This window comes from Cydia pomonella, chromosome 28 (genome assembly GCF_033807575.1).
Source record: "Cydia pomonella isolate Wapato2018A chromosome 28, ilCydPomo1, whole genome shotgun sequence".
Taxonomy (NCBI): domain Eukaryota; kingdom Metazoa; phylum Arthropoda; class Insecta; order Lepidoptera; family Tortricidae; genus Cydia; species Cydia pomonella.
In genome coordinates, this window is record NC_084730.1 from 7,483,113 (window position 1) to 7,497,012 (window position 13,900).

A 13,900-nucleotide genomic window follows, 5' to 3' on the forward strand; every position below is an offset into this window, starting at 1 on the left:
GTTTTCAATTGTTTGGTTGAGTTAAATGTAATGCCCGTGTTACAACAACGCTATATGCAACATTTAGTTACTTTTTATAAAAATAAAAATAGTAAAAAAAAAAAACAAATTTATATTTTATTTTTAAATTAACTATGCCATTTAGTTTCTTTAAACGTACTTACCGATACCCCGAAGTTAACGAAATTCAATAAAAACACGGTGTATACAAACAACTTTATTTTGCTTGAATAAAAATTGTAGGTACCTTGAAGCTACTTTTGAGAAAGTATATCTTTCACATTCCTTGTTTTTTTTTTTCCTCTTTTGTAGGTTGGATTTTACTCCACGGGGCCAAACTTAAGTGACTGATGATTTTTTCAATTGGTTACAGTGATGGTTTACCAAAGAAAAATGTGCAAAATTGATCTATAAAATACATATATAGATACGATAACTTGTAGGGTCAGCATCAATAGTAGCGGATGAAACAACGCGCCAAAAGTATCTGATATTCCGGATAACTTTTCCAAATATTGAAAAATCTCTAAAATTTACTATCAAAAGTATATCTTTTAACGTCTTAATTGTTCTACATAGAGAACCACCACATTTTGTTGAGCTGTTACAGAATGGTAGATACTTTTGAAACCTTGTTTGATCCGCTACTTTTGATGCTGACTGTACTAGCGTATCAAGAAAAAGATGGCGAACAGAATCATACTTGAAAGCGGTTTGATCCCGCATACCTACTTTACCCCCATGTAGAGTTAGGTGCAATCCATGTCTCAAGAAAGTCAGGGGACGTGATAGTCAGGGGCCTAGATGTCAAAAAAAAGTGGCTGTGACATAATCGGACAGACAGACGGACATGACGAATCTATAAGGGTTACGTTTTTTTGCCATTTGGCTACGGAACCCTAATAAGGTGTTGATTTCTAGTAACCGGGCCAAGTGATAATATTTATCGAAAAGTGAAAATATATTTAAATGATAACTGATGTTCACCATTTCTGGCATTTCTATAAATTATTCACGTTTCATTGTCGAGGCTAGGCCGCCACGAATAATTATCTATCTTTTTAGGTCTGTCAGTCTATATTACATTTCAAGAATGATCTGCAATAAAATAAGTAAAATAACGACTCAAAACTATTAACCACCATCCTTGATACAGCCAATGCAACTATTTCAAACATTAAAAATCGATTCAACACCAGCAAAAGACGATAAAACCGTCCCGACACTTTCATCGTCACAAATTCCCAGAAAATTATGGGCGGCATCAATTTCAATCCAAACACTAATAAATTGGCATCTTTCAACGTTAGAGCAGTACGGCGTTAGTGTATTAATAGCTGTTATATTTTGTAAAACTCGATTCAACCCTCGGCTGAACAGTGTTGTCTAAGCCGCGGCGCGCGCCGCTTGAAAAAAAAAAGCGCGCGCTTTCAACTGTCAAACTTTCGAAATTCTAACCTAAAACGCCATGAGTTATTTGTATGATGAATTTAACAATAATTTCCAGGACTTTCGTTATTATAAAGACAGTAAAAGTGATAAAGAGTGTTGTGTGAAAGATGAGAGTAAGGAGGAAGGTCATATTCAGCATGTGTTGGGTCCTAGTCGGAGATGTTTGGCGTGGGCGTGTAAAGCGTGTAAAAGGAAAACGGCGGCAGTGGACCGGCGGAAAGCGGCGACGCTTAGAGAGAGGCGGAGGCTGAGGAAAGTAAGTGCTAAACTGTTGTGAACTTTTTCAATATTACTATTTTAAACATACACTTAAGACAAACATCGAATGCTTATAATATAATACATTGGCCAACTAACTGTTAAGTAAAAGTATAACAAAGTGGGTATAGTAAATAAGGAAAACACTGATTTAAATTTTCACAATTTTTAAACATTAGATAATGTTAGAATTAAATTATAGAAACGGAACTTAATCGCGTATTAAGTTTACCTCCGACTTTTCGAGGACGGTCTTGCCCCAGTGGTCTCAAAGAAGACTGGGTAAAGTTGACATCAACATCTAGTCGCACGAGTTTTTCGAACTACCCGCACTTGGTCTTAAATTGACTTTAACGCATTGCGCACTAGAGATGTTACTCTGTCGACACACAACACTAACGATATTCGAGTTTTCGACTGCCACTGTTTACATATTCTAATGACTGGATTCCATATGGATGAGATCGTAAAACCCTCGTCCCGATTCCTCCTCGAAACGTCGGAGGTAAATTTAAAACTTAACACCCGATTAATTAATAATGAATAAGGAGGTTAAGACTCTGGCTAACGAAACTAAATACTAGAAAATGACGACAAATTAAAAAATAAACGGCCAAGAGCATGTCAGGCCATGCTCAGCGTAGGGTTCCGTACTTAGTTATCATTCCGTAAAAATAGGATAAACGGGGGCTATTAGGTAGTAAGTATCATGTTACATTACAAGCAGGGAGTACCTTCACAGGCGGTAGCACTTTGTACGTCTTTTTACAAAGAAGATACTACTTTTTGCAATAACTCACAAACTGCTGGACCGATCTTTTTTTTAAATCTTATTTATTTAATCAGCCATACATCGTATGATTAAGTCGGCCTGCTGGGCCGATCATGTTCACTATACTTTTCATTGAAAGTATCAATTTATGAAGCTTTTGTTTTAGGTTTTTTTTTTCGTATTTTTTGGGCTAATGGTTCAAAAGTAAGAGGGGGACACTTATTTTTTTATCTTTCGGAGCTATTATTTCCGGAAATATTTACTTTATCAAAAAATGTTTGTTGGAGACCCTTATTCGTTTTAAAACACCTATCCAAATTCAGCCCTAACGATCACGGATCAAAGCTGCGGACACAGACCGACGGACATGGCGAAACTATAAGGGTTCCTAGTTGCCTACGTAACTCTAAAACAACGTATTGCAAAACCGTGTATAAGGCGTTGAGGCGACTAAACATTAATAATACTTAAACAATTTTACAATACAAATACATTTACCTTTTGGACCCGGGTACGTCCTTAAACTACGTCCAAAAGACAGGTATGGGCATTGTGAATGTCATCTGGCTTTGTGTGATAGGGCACAGCCAGTGGATGTCATTCCAGATCTAGAGCAGAGCCCAACTGGGGAAGTACCTCCACCTTACAGAAAACAGCAGCCAAATAACACTAGACCCTACTCAGAGTGTTGTGTTCCTGCCGGTGAGTAAGGTTGCCAGAGCTCATCGAGGGGGGGCGGGCTTAGGGTCGGCAACGCGCATGTAACTCCTCTGGAGTTGCAGGCGTACATAGGCTACGGAGACTGCTTACCATCAGGCGGGCCGTATGCTTGTTTGCCACCGACGTAGTATTAAAAAAAAATACCTACCCGTTAAAAACTGCTCCTCCTAAAGGAGCCCACTGATTATCAGTTCACCAGTTCACCAGTTCACCAGTAAAAAAGCCCTTGAAGCCTACTTGCAGAATAATTTTTTTAATTTTGAATTTTGACCTGACGATATAGGCCTGTCTTTTGCGAATATAACAGTACCCCTAGTGTAACTTTGATCGACATTATATCATAACGTGACGAACGCGTTTGCGTTAAGTCTCATTTTGTATAGGATTTTGAGTTTCCAAAACGTCCCGCTTGGCGCGCTCTTTCGAAATCCAATACAAAATGAGACTAAACGCAAACGCGTACGTCACGTTTGGAAATCGAATTTATTTACACTAGGGGTACTGATAGGCCGATATGGGCCTAAATGTTCTCGGTTATGTTTAGGGTGAAATGTCCATTAAATATCGATAAAATGTATAAAGCAACACTCCGCACGGTTTACAAACGAGTTCATGTAAGTATTTTTCACCGAACAGCCATATTTCCAGGCTGTGAGTAGGTAGGTATACTTGTTTCACAATGCCCAAGTAAAGTATTGGATAGCTAATTAACAAATAAATTAACTGCCAGATAGAACTTCCTGAAAAACTTAGCACTTTATTTACCAGCTAAGCTTATTTGAAGATTGTGAAACGCTAACGAAGACTTTATTCGTCAGATAAGTGGCAAGTAGCTTATTCGGAACTTTACTTGGACATTGTGAAACAGGTCCTTAGATATCAGATACCAATAAATACATATTTGGAAACAATCTTAGCCTCAAACTACGCAAAGTTTGTACAATGACTAGATGTACAGTAAGCTGCATAGATGACTGACCTCCATGCAAACAAGTTTATATGCAGGGGGTTAGTTATCTCTGATGCATACATACTTATAATGATAAATACATACTTTTATAAATCGAGAACATCAACAAAACTCCGGCTTCGTATGTAGTTTCTACCGACCGGGGTAGAAGGCCGCTATTTTTCACCGAGCAGCCTAATATCCGGGCTACAGCCACAGTAAAGTATTTCCACAGATATACTTAAATAATAGTCATAAAGACAAAAATATTTAAATTCACTTTCACTACACACAAAACAGGACGGGATATGAATTGGTAGAAAATTGATGTGACATCGGGTGGGTGCATAGCACGGTTACGTATAACAGTTTCCAGGGACCCCGCACTAGGCTAGGCCAGTACCGCGGGAGACCAAGTGTGCATTTGTATGTCATGAGTGACAGTTAGAATATAGAGAACGAAATATGACCTACTAATGACTTTGGTTAACTACCCTTTAGAAGTAAGTTTTCAGTTTCATGGTAGTCATGTGACAAATCAGACAGGTACTGTATATTTTCAAATAAATAGTGTTCCTCGTAGATATCTTAGGAAACAGTTGCGTACGATCCCTTGTGACGCCCTGCCCATTCAATTGTTTGTTACTACGGACCAAAGTTTGGGAGATTGTCTAACATTGGTCATTCATTGTTAGGTATTTACATTTACATAGACATAGACATAGACATAGACATAGAAAATTTTTATTCAACATCACATGAAATGGCAGAGTTAACAGACAGTGACATTTAATACAAATAAGCCTTAAATTCAGACTTAAAAACTAAGAAATTGAGTTGTATATATGAGGGAGAAATATTCATGAGTGTTAAAAAGGAGCTTGCCTCAGCATAGTGTTGCAGTGTATTTACTACAACGCTGGTTTTCAGGCAGACCCTTGATATATTATCCCTTACTCGCTGTTAGTCGGAAACTAAATGGCTTAGAGTTATGTTATTTACTTACCTATAAGTAATATTTTATCCTCATAAACGCCGCAATACAAAAAAAAATACTAATTTCGTTTGTCTGAGAAAGCAATGAGACAAAAGAAATGTTACTTTATTCGGTTTTTAAGGTTCTAATTGGATTGAAACGGAGTGTACATTTTAATACACATTGGGCCTTGCGAGGTCCAGGACCGATTTTTGTTTTGTTGTCGTTTTAATTGGATAAAATTTCCTGAATAAATAAAGTTCCCTATTCTGTACAATACCTCAATTTCACAGTTGGTAGGTATGTTCTGAAAATATATAACTAAATAACTGTTTGAGCTACGTTTAAGAAATTTTATATTTTAGACAAGCTATACTTGAATAAATGTGCCAAATCTCATGTGTGTAGGTTAAATAGGTTTCAAGTTGTGAAGAGGTCAAAAGTAGCTCGAAACGGTTCGTGTAATATTACACACGGTTGCGTCACCAGTTCCTTTTCCTTTGAACTTGGCTGGACACGCTGCCGTGTGTCTAAATTTCGATGCCATGCCAGCTAAGGCCAAGTTAGCTATATTTGTTTCTATTTGTGCCATTTCTATTGAACTTCAATTTTATTTATGTACGTACATTTGTACTGTGCATGTCCACAGAAATGGTTGGGCCCGTCGTACGCACGCATGTTTAAATATTTAAGGTACCCTTGGTTGTATTAAATTTGGATCGCACTGTTTAGAATTCAAAACTGTATTTACCTGCATATATGTTTAGCAAATACATTGAAAAACATGCTGTCTTATTTTTTGTTTAAATAGTATCCCAAAAGCCATTTAATTAATTTTTCAGTTTTTTAGATCAATCCAATAGTTGTTCTTTTGACACGTAAAAGGATTGAACAATTAATTCTAAGTGTAAAAACACTGGCTTATTCTTATAGAATCTTCATTTTTGGAAATTGGTCAAAATTATCTCTATGACACTATTTTATAATCAAGACATAATGGAGACATAATGGAGACATAATGGAGACATAATGGAGACATAATGGAGACATAATGGAGACATAATGGAGACATAATGGAGACATAATGGAGACATAATGGAGAAGTGTCGTGCGGAAAATTCGGCGGTTGTTGAAAAAGGCAGAAATCCGGAGTCGGTCACCGGGTTACTATTACTTATAAAATTTATCGGATATACAGTGTGTCCCTAGCCATTGGACAAAGCTGAAATGTATATATGCATTAGGGTATTTAGAACCAGTGTACAAAGTATCATAACAGCCGGTGTAGCGGTTTCGAAGAAATTAACAAATTACCATTTTTTACTTTGGAGCAGCCTGTGTGTTAGTAGCTCCTAAGGTAATATCTTCAAAGAATAGTATGGAACCTTCTTCGACCTTTTTGATTATCTTTTTTTATTTATTCATGACACTAATAAGCTTCTGACTTTTGAAAAATGTCATCATTATCAAATATTTCGAACAAATTGTCAAAAATACTGCCAAAGATTAACACAGTGTGTTTCTTTTTGTTGTCGATTATTGCAAATAACTTTTGTACGAAAAAAATATTTATTTATCATTTGTTCTAATTAAAAAAATATTAACGTCCTATATAAATTCCTGAGAAGTAACCCTACGTGGGATTTCAGGGCTTAGCAGGTAAACGCCCCTATAATGGGACTGGCACCAGCAATGGGATGTTATAGACAAATCCTGTACAGCAAATATTTACCATCTGTTTTAAACGTTGGAAACATTTTACCATAAACAAGAGCCAAAGAGCTGCTTAAGTTTAATATTTCATTGATATTTGTTAGTTTGTTTATAAATGGCACCATACGTGCCATAACTGGAGCAAAAAACTGTTTGTTTTGTTTACAATTTTGAATTTTGTTTACAATTTTCAAACCAATTACAGTAGTTTTCATTAAATATGTACATAGAAAATAAAGGACGAATAGGACATTCAACTTGTAACTCATAAAGAGGTAGAAATTTATAGGTGTCGGTGAAATATCAAAAATACTCCAAAGTGTCTCTTAAATGTCCCATGATTGGTGCCGTTAACATAATTTTGATAGACAAGACTCTGCAAGTGTTATTGTAAACGTCAAACTTCTATTAAATTCTGACGTTTAAATAACACTTGCACAGTCTGGGCAATCAAAATCGCTGCCAACTTAACTTGGTCTAACTCTATCTGTAATCATATTTACCATACTAGTATTCCAACTTTATTTTATTAGATTTTTAGTATTTGCTGTTATAGCGGCAACAGACATACATCACCCGTGAAAATTTCAACAGTCTGTCACGGTTCATGAGATACAGCCTGGTGACAGACAGACAGACGGACAGTGGAGTTTTAAAAAATAAAATAAAAAGTCATTTATTGTCGCAAAAAATAAATAAATAGTACATACAGCAAGCAGCAGCAAACATGATTGACTAATCGTTTTGACTGAGCAACTTGATTCGACCAAACAGTCAACCACCCTATAAGCATTCATTACAGCACAGTAGCAATAAGTATACAGCTTTTGAGAACTAGCTTTTTAGTATTAGGGTCCCGTTTTTACCCTTTGGATACGGAACCCTAATAAATAGTACCTCATTATCACATCACATTAAGGCAAATCGACAAACAGTCACAAATTTTCCGCTCCAACACAAAAAACGCATTTTTTAATCAATTTCCAAGACCGATATGACCCCATAAGTGCACCGTGGACACAGTTTTGTACTGCAGTGGCAGCATGGTTCCATTTTTATCACTTGTCACTATGCCCGTCACTTTCGCGCTTACATACTTGTTAGAATGTGACAGGCATGGTGACAAATGATAAAGAGCCGACCGTCTTAGCCCTACTGAACACTAAAAGCAAATAAAAATATCTTCAGATATCTGATAGGTAATCCTCAACCTCCTATCCTCATTAGAATCCAGGACGTAATCTCTGAACTCTGAACGTAAATAGACGTCACGTAGGACAGATTACGGGATTACCGGCTCCAACGGGTTTAACGCTGAAATAGAAATGAAATGTAAATCGTTTCCTGAATCGTTGAACATAACAATGCTGATATATTTTGAGATTTTGACATTTTGCTGGGACATCAGTGTCACTTGCGTCGAAATGTCGGAAATAATATCAAATATCAAACATTTATTCAGCAAATAGGCCACAGGGGCACTTTTACATGTCCATTTTTACAAACAATAAAAATTACAAAAAACAATTACAAATATGGAATCGATGAAATAATAAATACTTTATTAGAGATGTATACTGTCTCTAAATGTCAAATTGCACAAAAAAAATTATGATAAAAAATACTAAAATTCTTTAGAGATGTATAAGTCTCTAAGTGTCAGAGATAAAATATAAAAAAAGGTAATAAATTATCCTTAGGGATGTAGAGGGTCTCCAAGGCTTGAATTCTTATATAAATAATTAAAAGACAAAAAATTTAATCAGATAATAAATAAATAATAATGTCGAAATTTTGAACCGTTTCACTAACGAATAAGGAGTCGATATTAAAACGAATTGGAAATTTAACTTTATAATGTAGTTTGCGAGTTAACAGTGGCTTTTCCTATGGAAATGGCTACATACTTATCACCTGTGTCCATAAATGGTGAACCAAATTTCTATTTAGGTTCAATAAAAGGCATACATACATACATAACTTGCATAAGTTATGGCTCTCCAATGACTTGTGTTCTGGTTGAGTACTAAGTATTTCTTATTTAATTTTGATAATGTATATACTCGTATTTACATATGTATATCTATTGATATTTATTATATGTATATATATGTAATATTATTATATTGTTTAATGATTGAACCATAGTTTACTTTTTTGTACATAGTGTTCGTTTGTCTTTCATGTTTTACGTTTTGAATCTCAATTGCTCAAAGGTTGACTGGAAGAGATCCCTTATAGGGATAAGTTCACCTTTGTACATTGGCGACATATTTTTTTAATATTGTATCTTCACCTCTCCCTTATGTACAATAAACAGGGCTCGGAACCGGTTTATTTTTAAATCCCAAAATAGCCCAATATTTTTAATAATTTTATACTCTTTACGTAGGACTGGATCATGTTTTTAGGTAACAACTTCGTATTATTAGATAGGCCCATTAAAAATGAAATAATAAACCAAAGAACGAAAAAGAACGTAATTATACCGGTATTTTTTGTATGAAGAATAAACCGGTTCCGAGCGTTGACAATAAAGGGTTTACATACATACTAGAATTACTATACGAATGGCAGAAATTTGCTTACCTATATGCCAAGTACAGTAATATAAAAGCAAACAAAATAGTCACATCAATATATTTTAAAGGAATTTACTTTAAAATAGATAATGCCGTCTGAGTAAGCGGACTCGCCCCAGGGGCTGTCACAACAAATTAAATGCGCGGGAGTGGATTTCTAAGCTAAATGTGTTTACAGACTTGATACACAAACACTGCGCGATGTATAGCAACCGTGATATGATATTAGAAAACTTATTTAGGTAATTGTTTATCTTGTTTATATTGACGACCGGTCTGGCCTAGTGGGTAGTGACCCTGCCTATGAAGCCGATGGTCCCGGGTTCAAATCCTGATAAGGGTATTTATTTGTGTGATGAGCATGGATATTTGTTCCTGAGTCATGGGTGTTTTCTATGTATTTAAGTATTTATAAATATTTATATATTATATATATCGTTGTCTAAGTACCCTCAACACAAGCCTTATTGAGCTTACTGTGGGACTTATAGTCAATTTGGGTAATAATGTCCTATAATATTTATTTATTTAAGTATTTTATTTTTATCAGTGGCATTGTGTATGACGAAAGTATTTAATTTTTCTGAATAGAATTGAAAAAAAAAAACCGAAATTATGTAAAATTCCTGATATTTTTTTTTTTTTTTTATTTTTTTTTTAAATACATAGAAAACACCCATGACTCAGGAACAAACATCCATGCTCATCACACGAATAAATGCCCTTACCAGGATTTGAACCCGGAACCATCAGCTTCGACTGATGAGTGATGACAGTGTCAAAGTCCATAAAATGACAGAAAATAACACATTAGACGTGCAACTTTAGCCTACCTGTTTAAGTTCCTGATTAACTATATTGAAAAATACAGAAGTTACAAAAACTTTTTTTTCGGCTTTATACGTTTATCGGAAGTATTGTAATTGAAATTTTGCATTGTTTTTGTTTTTCGAATAAAAACGAGTTTGGAAATTTCCCGTATTTTTCCGGGTTTTTCCAACACTGCGCCGAACTAACACAATTATGCCATACACCTTAATCAGATCAGATGCCACAGCTTCTTAATGAAAAACACTGCAAAAAAACTATTTAAATAACAGTAAAAATCCCAAACACATTAGAAATCTAAAATTATCGTTAAGTGCGGTTTCATTAAGAGGGTGCATTTATTACTTTCAAAGTGCATCCCGAAGGAATAGACGTCAGATAAATTAAGGGACTAATGTGCAACACCCTACCTTTCAATCTCACATACTTAAGACAAAAGAACAACAGCCCTGAACCGCCGTTCCATACAAACGTAGTCCCCATTTTCCTCTCTGGAACATTATTAAAAATATTTTGACACAATTCGAAAATGTCGCAAAGGTATGGACCTATATAATATACATCAAAATATGTAAATATACTGTCTATAATGTTAATAACCAGAGAGGAAAATGGGAACTACGTTTGTATGGTTAACGGCCGTCTTATATATATATATTTTATGGTGGAGGCAAACGAGCAGACGGGTCACCTGATGGTAAGCGATTACCGCCGCCCCTAGACACCTGCAACACCAGAGGGGTTGTAAGTGCGTTGCCGGTCTTTAAGATGGGAGTACGCTCTTTTCTTGAAGGGTTGAAGTTATGAGATATATTAAGAGAGTTTCGATTTTTACGGCACGGCATTTAAACAGCATTTACCATAAATGACCTAACACTATGTTTTTTTTTTTTCTTGTTTAAATGGGTGCATCTTGCCATCAAACGTTAAATTTTATCAAGTTTTAATTGTACAATTATTAGTGTAAGTTACAGTATATAAAAATAAAAAAAAAACAAAAAAAAACGGCCATTTTAAGAAAATATATTTGCGGTTACTTCTAATTACACTTCGGTACCAGTAGTGTAAATCCAATTGAAAATCTGAGCTCCATACTCCGTTTTTTTTTAATTAGAACTTTTCTAACCTCAAAATTAGTGGTCTTCCAAAATGCTAGAGAGTCAATTTCAACAGTACTAGTTTTTTGTGTCATTCCAGTGTAATTCTTTATTTACGTTTCTTCGATGTTTCTTTTAATGTCAATCGACACCTCAGACTGTTCTTTGATAAGCCTCTTACAGAGCACTTGATATCTTAAGCCTTTTGAGAATTATCGGAGATTAAAAAAATTGACTCGCACGTGAATGATAAACTCCACCTGAATGACATTTTTCCACCGGAATGAAAAAAATGACTCGCACGTGAATGATAAGTATGCACGGGAATGATATAAACCTCCACCTACTTTTGATATCATTCCAGTGTTATTTTCATTCTGGTGGTTATTAAAGCCATTTTACTACACCGAAATCACCGGAATGAAATTGGTGGAATGATAAACTGAGGTGAAATAAAATTATAAAAAAATAACTAAATCCCACATTCATTAACTATCGCGACATTTAAACTCACAAGTACAAAATACACGATATGTAAATATTTGAAAAATAACAAATATGAAACAAAAAAGATATAGCAAACTCCGGAATGATATTTTTTTTGTCCCCGTACATCGAAATGACATTACTCACGTGTGTAGCGGATCTATTCGGCATCACATCGACATCTTCTTGGGGTTGAGAGCCGCGGCACAACTGACTCTCAAAGTGCGCAGGAGGCGAGGGGGCGTACGAAGTCAAACTTAGCCAATAAACGTCGATGAAATTTGTCCGCGGTAATAAGGATTATTTTGCCGGACAAATTTCTTTACGCATAATAAGGGGGTTTATTAAAGAGTTAGTAAGCAAGTAATATTTTAAAGGGTTCTTTATTGATATGGTATTATAGTGAACTAAAAACTAATTTGATATCTTGTATAATTTTAGAGTTATGCGGCATTAAACAAGAATAACTGGGTTCCGGACAACCCACCTGAATGAAAAATTGGGCCTTTATTTTTTTTTCAATGATTAAATTATTTAATATTTTAATATTAGTTATTGCCCGAGGTCGATAGCTAAGAGATGTTTCCAAAAAAAAATAGTATATGACTATTTTGACTTTCTGCACCAGCGTTTTCAGTCTTGCCATCAAATTGTATTGCTTGGGATATTCACCCTAGAGTACCTATGATATCTAATATTGCGGTACAAATGAAATGCACTATAATATGTAAACGACACTATAATTCAGTGCATAATAGTTACGCAGATGTAATATTGGAGGAAAAAAATTTACTACTTTTGGGGTTATAAAATTTCTAATCTGAAAAAAAGGGACTAAAGTAGGACATTGAGGGCCTACCGCGAACCACGTTCAACGTGTTGCCTCTCTGACGCACTTGTAAATTCGTGCATAAGTGTGATAGGGAGGCAACACGTCGAACGTGGTTTGCGGTAGGCCCTCAGGTTTTATATTAGAAGTAGGTATCAGTGACGGATCGTTCAAAGAACTCGATTCCCACCGGCTTGTCTAATTTCAGCCCGTTGAGTAGGTACTTTCACGATCGGTTCATAGAGAAAAGGAAAGCAAAATTAGCTCTAGAAAAAAAAAAATTAAAAAATAGTTCGATTATGTATTTTTATTTATTTTTTGTGTGTGAATTTAGTTATAGTTTTGCAATACCCTGAAAGGGCCTTTATTATGCCTTAATTTTGTTAGTTTCACCTTTATTTGTTTGTACCAATGTGATCGCAATAAATATATGATATGATATGAATATTAATGACGCGCCGCCACTGGTAGCTCAGTTTGTTATTAGATCTAGATTAACTTTTTTTTACTTATTGCATAGTGCTTACATATGCGCCTGAGCACTAAGTTAAAAAACTACCCTTACATGTTTAGACAGATATTTATATGTATTAATATGTTTATTTGTGTCATTCATATATTTTTTTTAATGTTACTTAGCGTAAATTCAAACTAGCAAAAACCGGCCACAACCATGTCGGGCCATTTTTTGCAACAACTCAGAAACGGCTGGACCGATCATGTTCGCCATATTTTTCATTGAAAGTATTTGTTAAGCTTTTGTTTCACTTTTTTTTATATTTTTGGACCCATGGTTCAAAAGTGAGAGGGGGGAGGGGGGTTTAAATGTATTTTTATTTCTTTCCGGAGAGATTATTGCCGAAAATAATCAAAACCTGGTTTTTGGAGACTCGTGTTATTTGAAAGACCCATCCAACAATAACCCACACTATTGGGTCAAAGCAAAAAATAAAATAAAAACCATTTTGTATGGGAGGTACTATAAAAAAAAATTTTTGTACATTTTATTTTACCATTCTGTCGCCATGCATGATTAATGTATTCATGGTAAATTGCATCTTTCTAGCACTAACGATCACGGAGCAAAGGCGCGGACGGACGGACAAACGGAAATGTCGAAACTGTAAGGTCTAGAAACCTTGATTGACTAAGAAACCCTAAAAAATAGTCTGCTTTTATTTTAGTACGATGCGTTACCGTTATGAGCCTTATATCAACAAAATTAGACGAGCTTATTA

General features: G+C 35.2%; 1 protein-coding gene across 1 annotated transcript in view; it reads left to right on the forward strand.

Moving 5' to 3' along the window:
- The first annotated feature begins 1,178 nt into the window (after positions 1-1,178).
- The window catches only part of LOC133533136 (transcription factor SUM-1), a 30,804-nt gene continuing 18,082 nt past the window's right edge, over positions 1,179-13,900 (forward strand). The window contains exon 1 of the mRNA XM_061872099.1: positions 1,179-1,708. Coding sequence (XP_061728083.1) covers positions 1,469-1,708 — 240 coding nt within the window. The 5' untranslated portion in view covers positions 1,179-1,468. The remainder of the gene's footprint in view (positions 1,709-13,900) is intronic.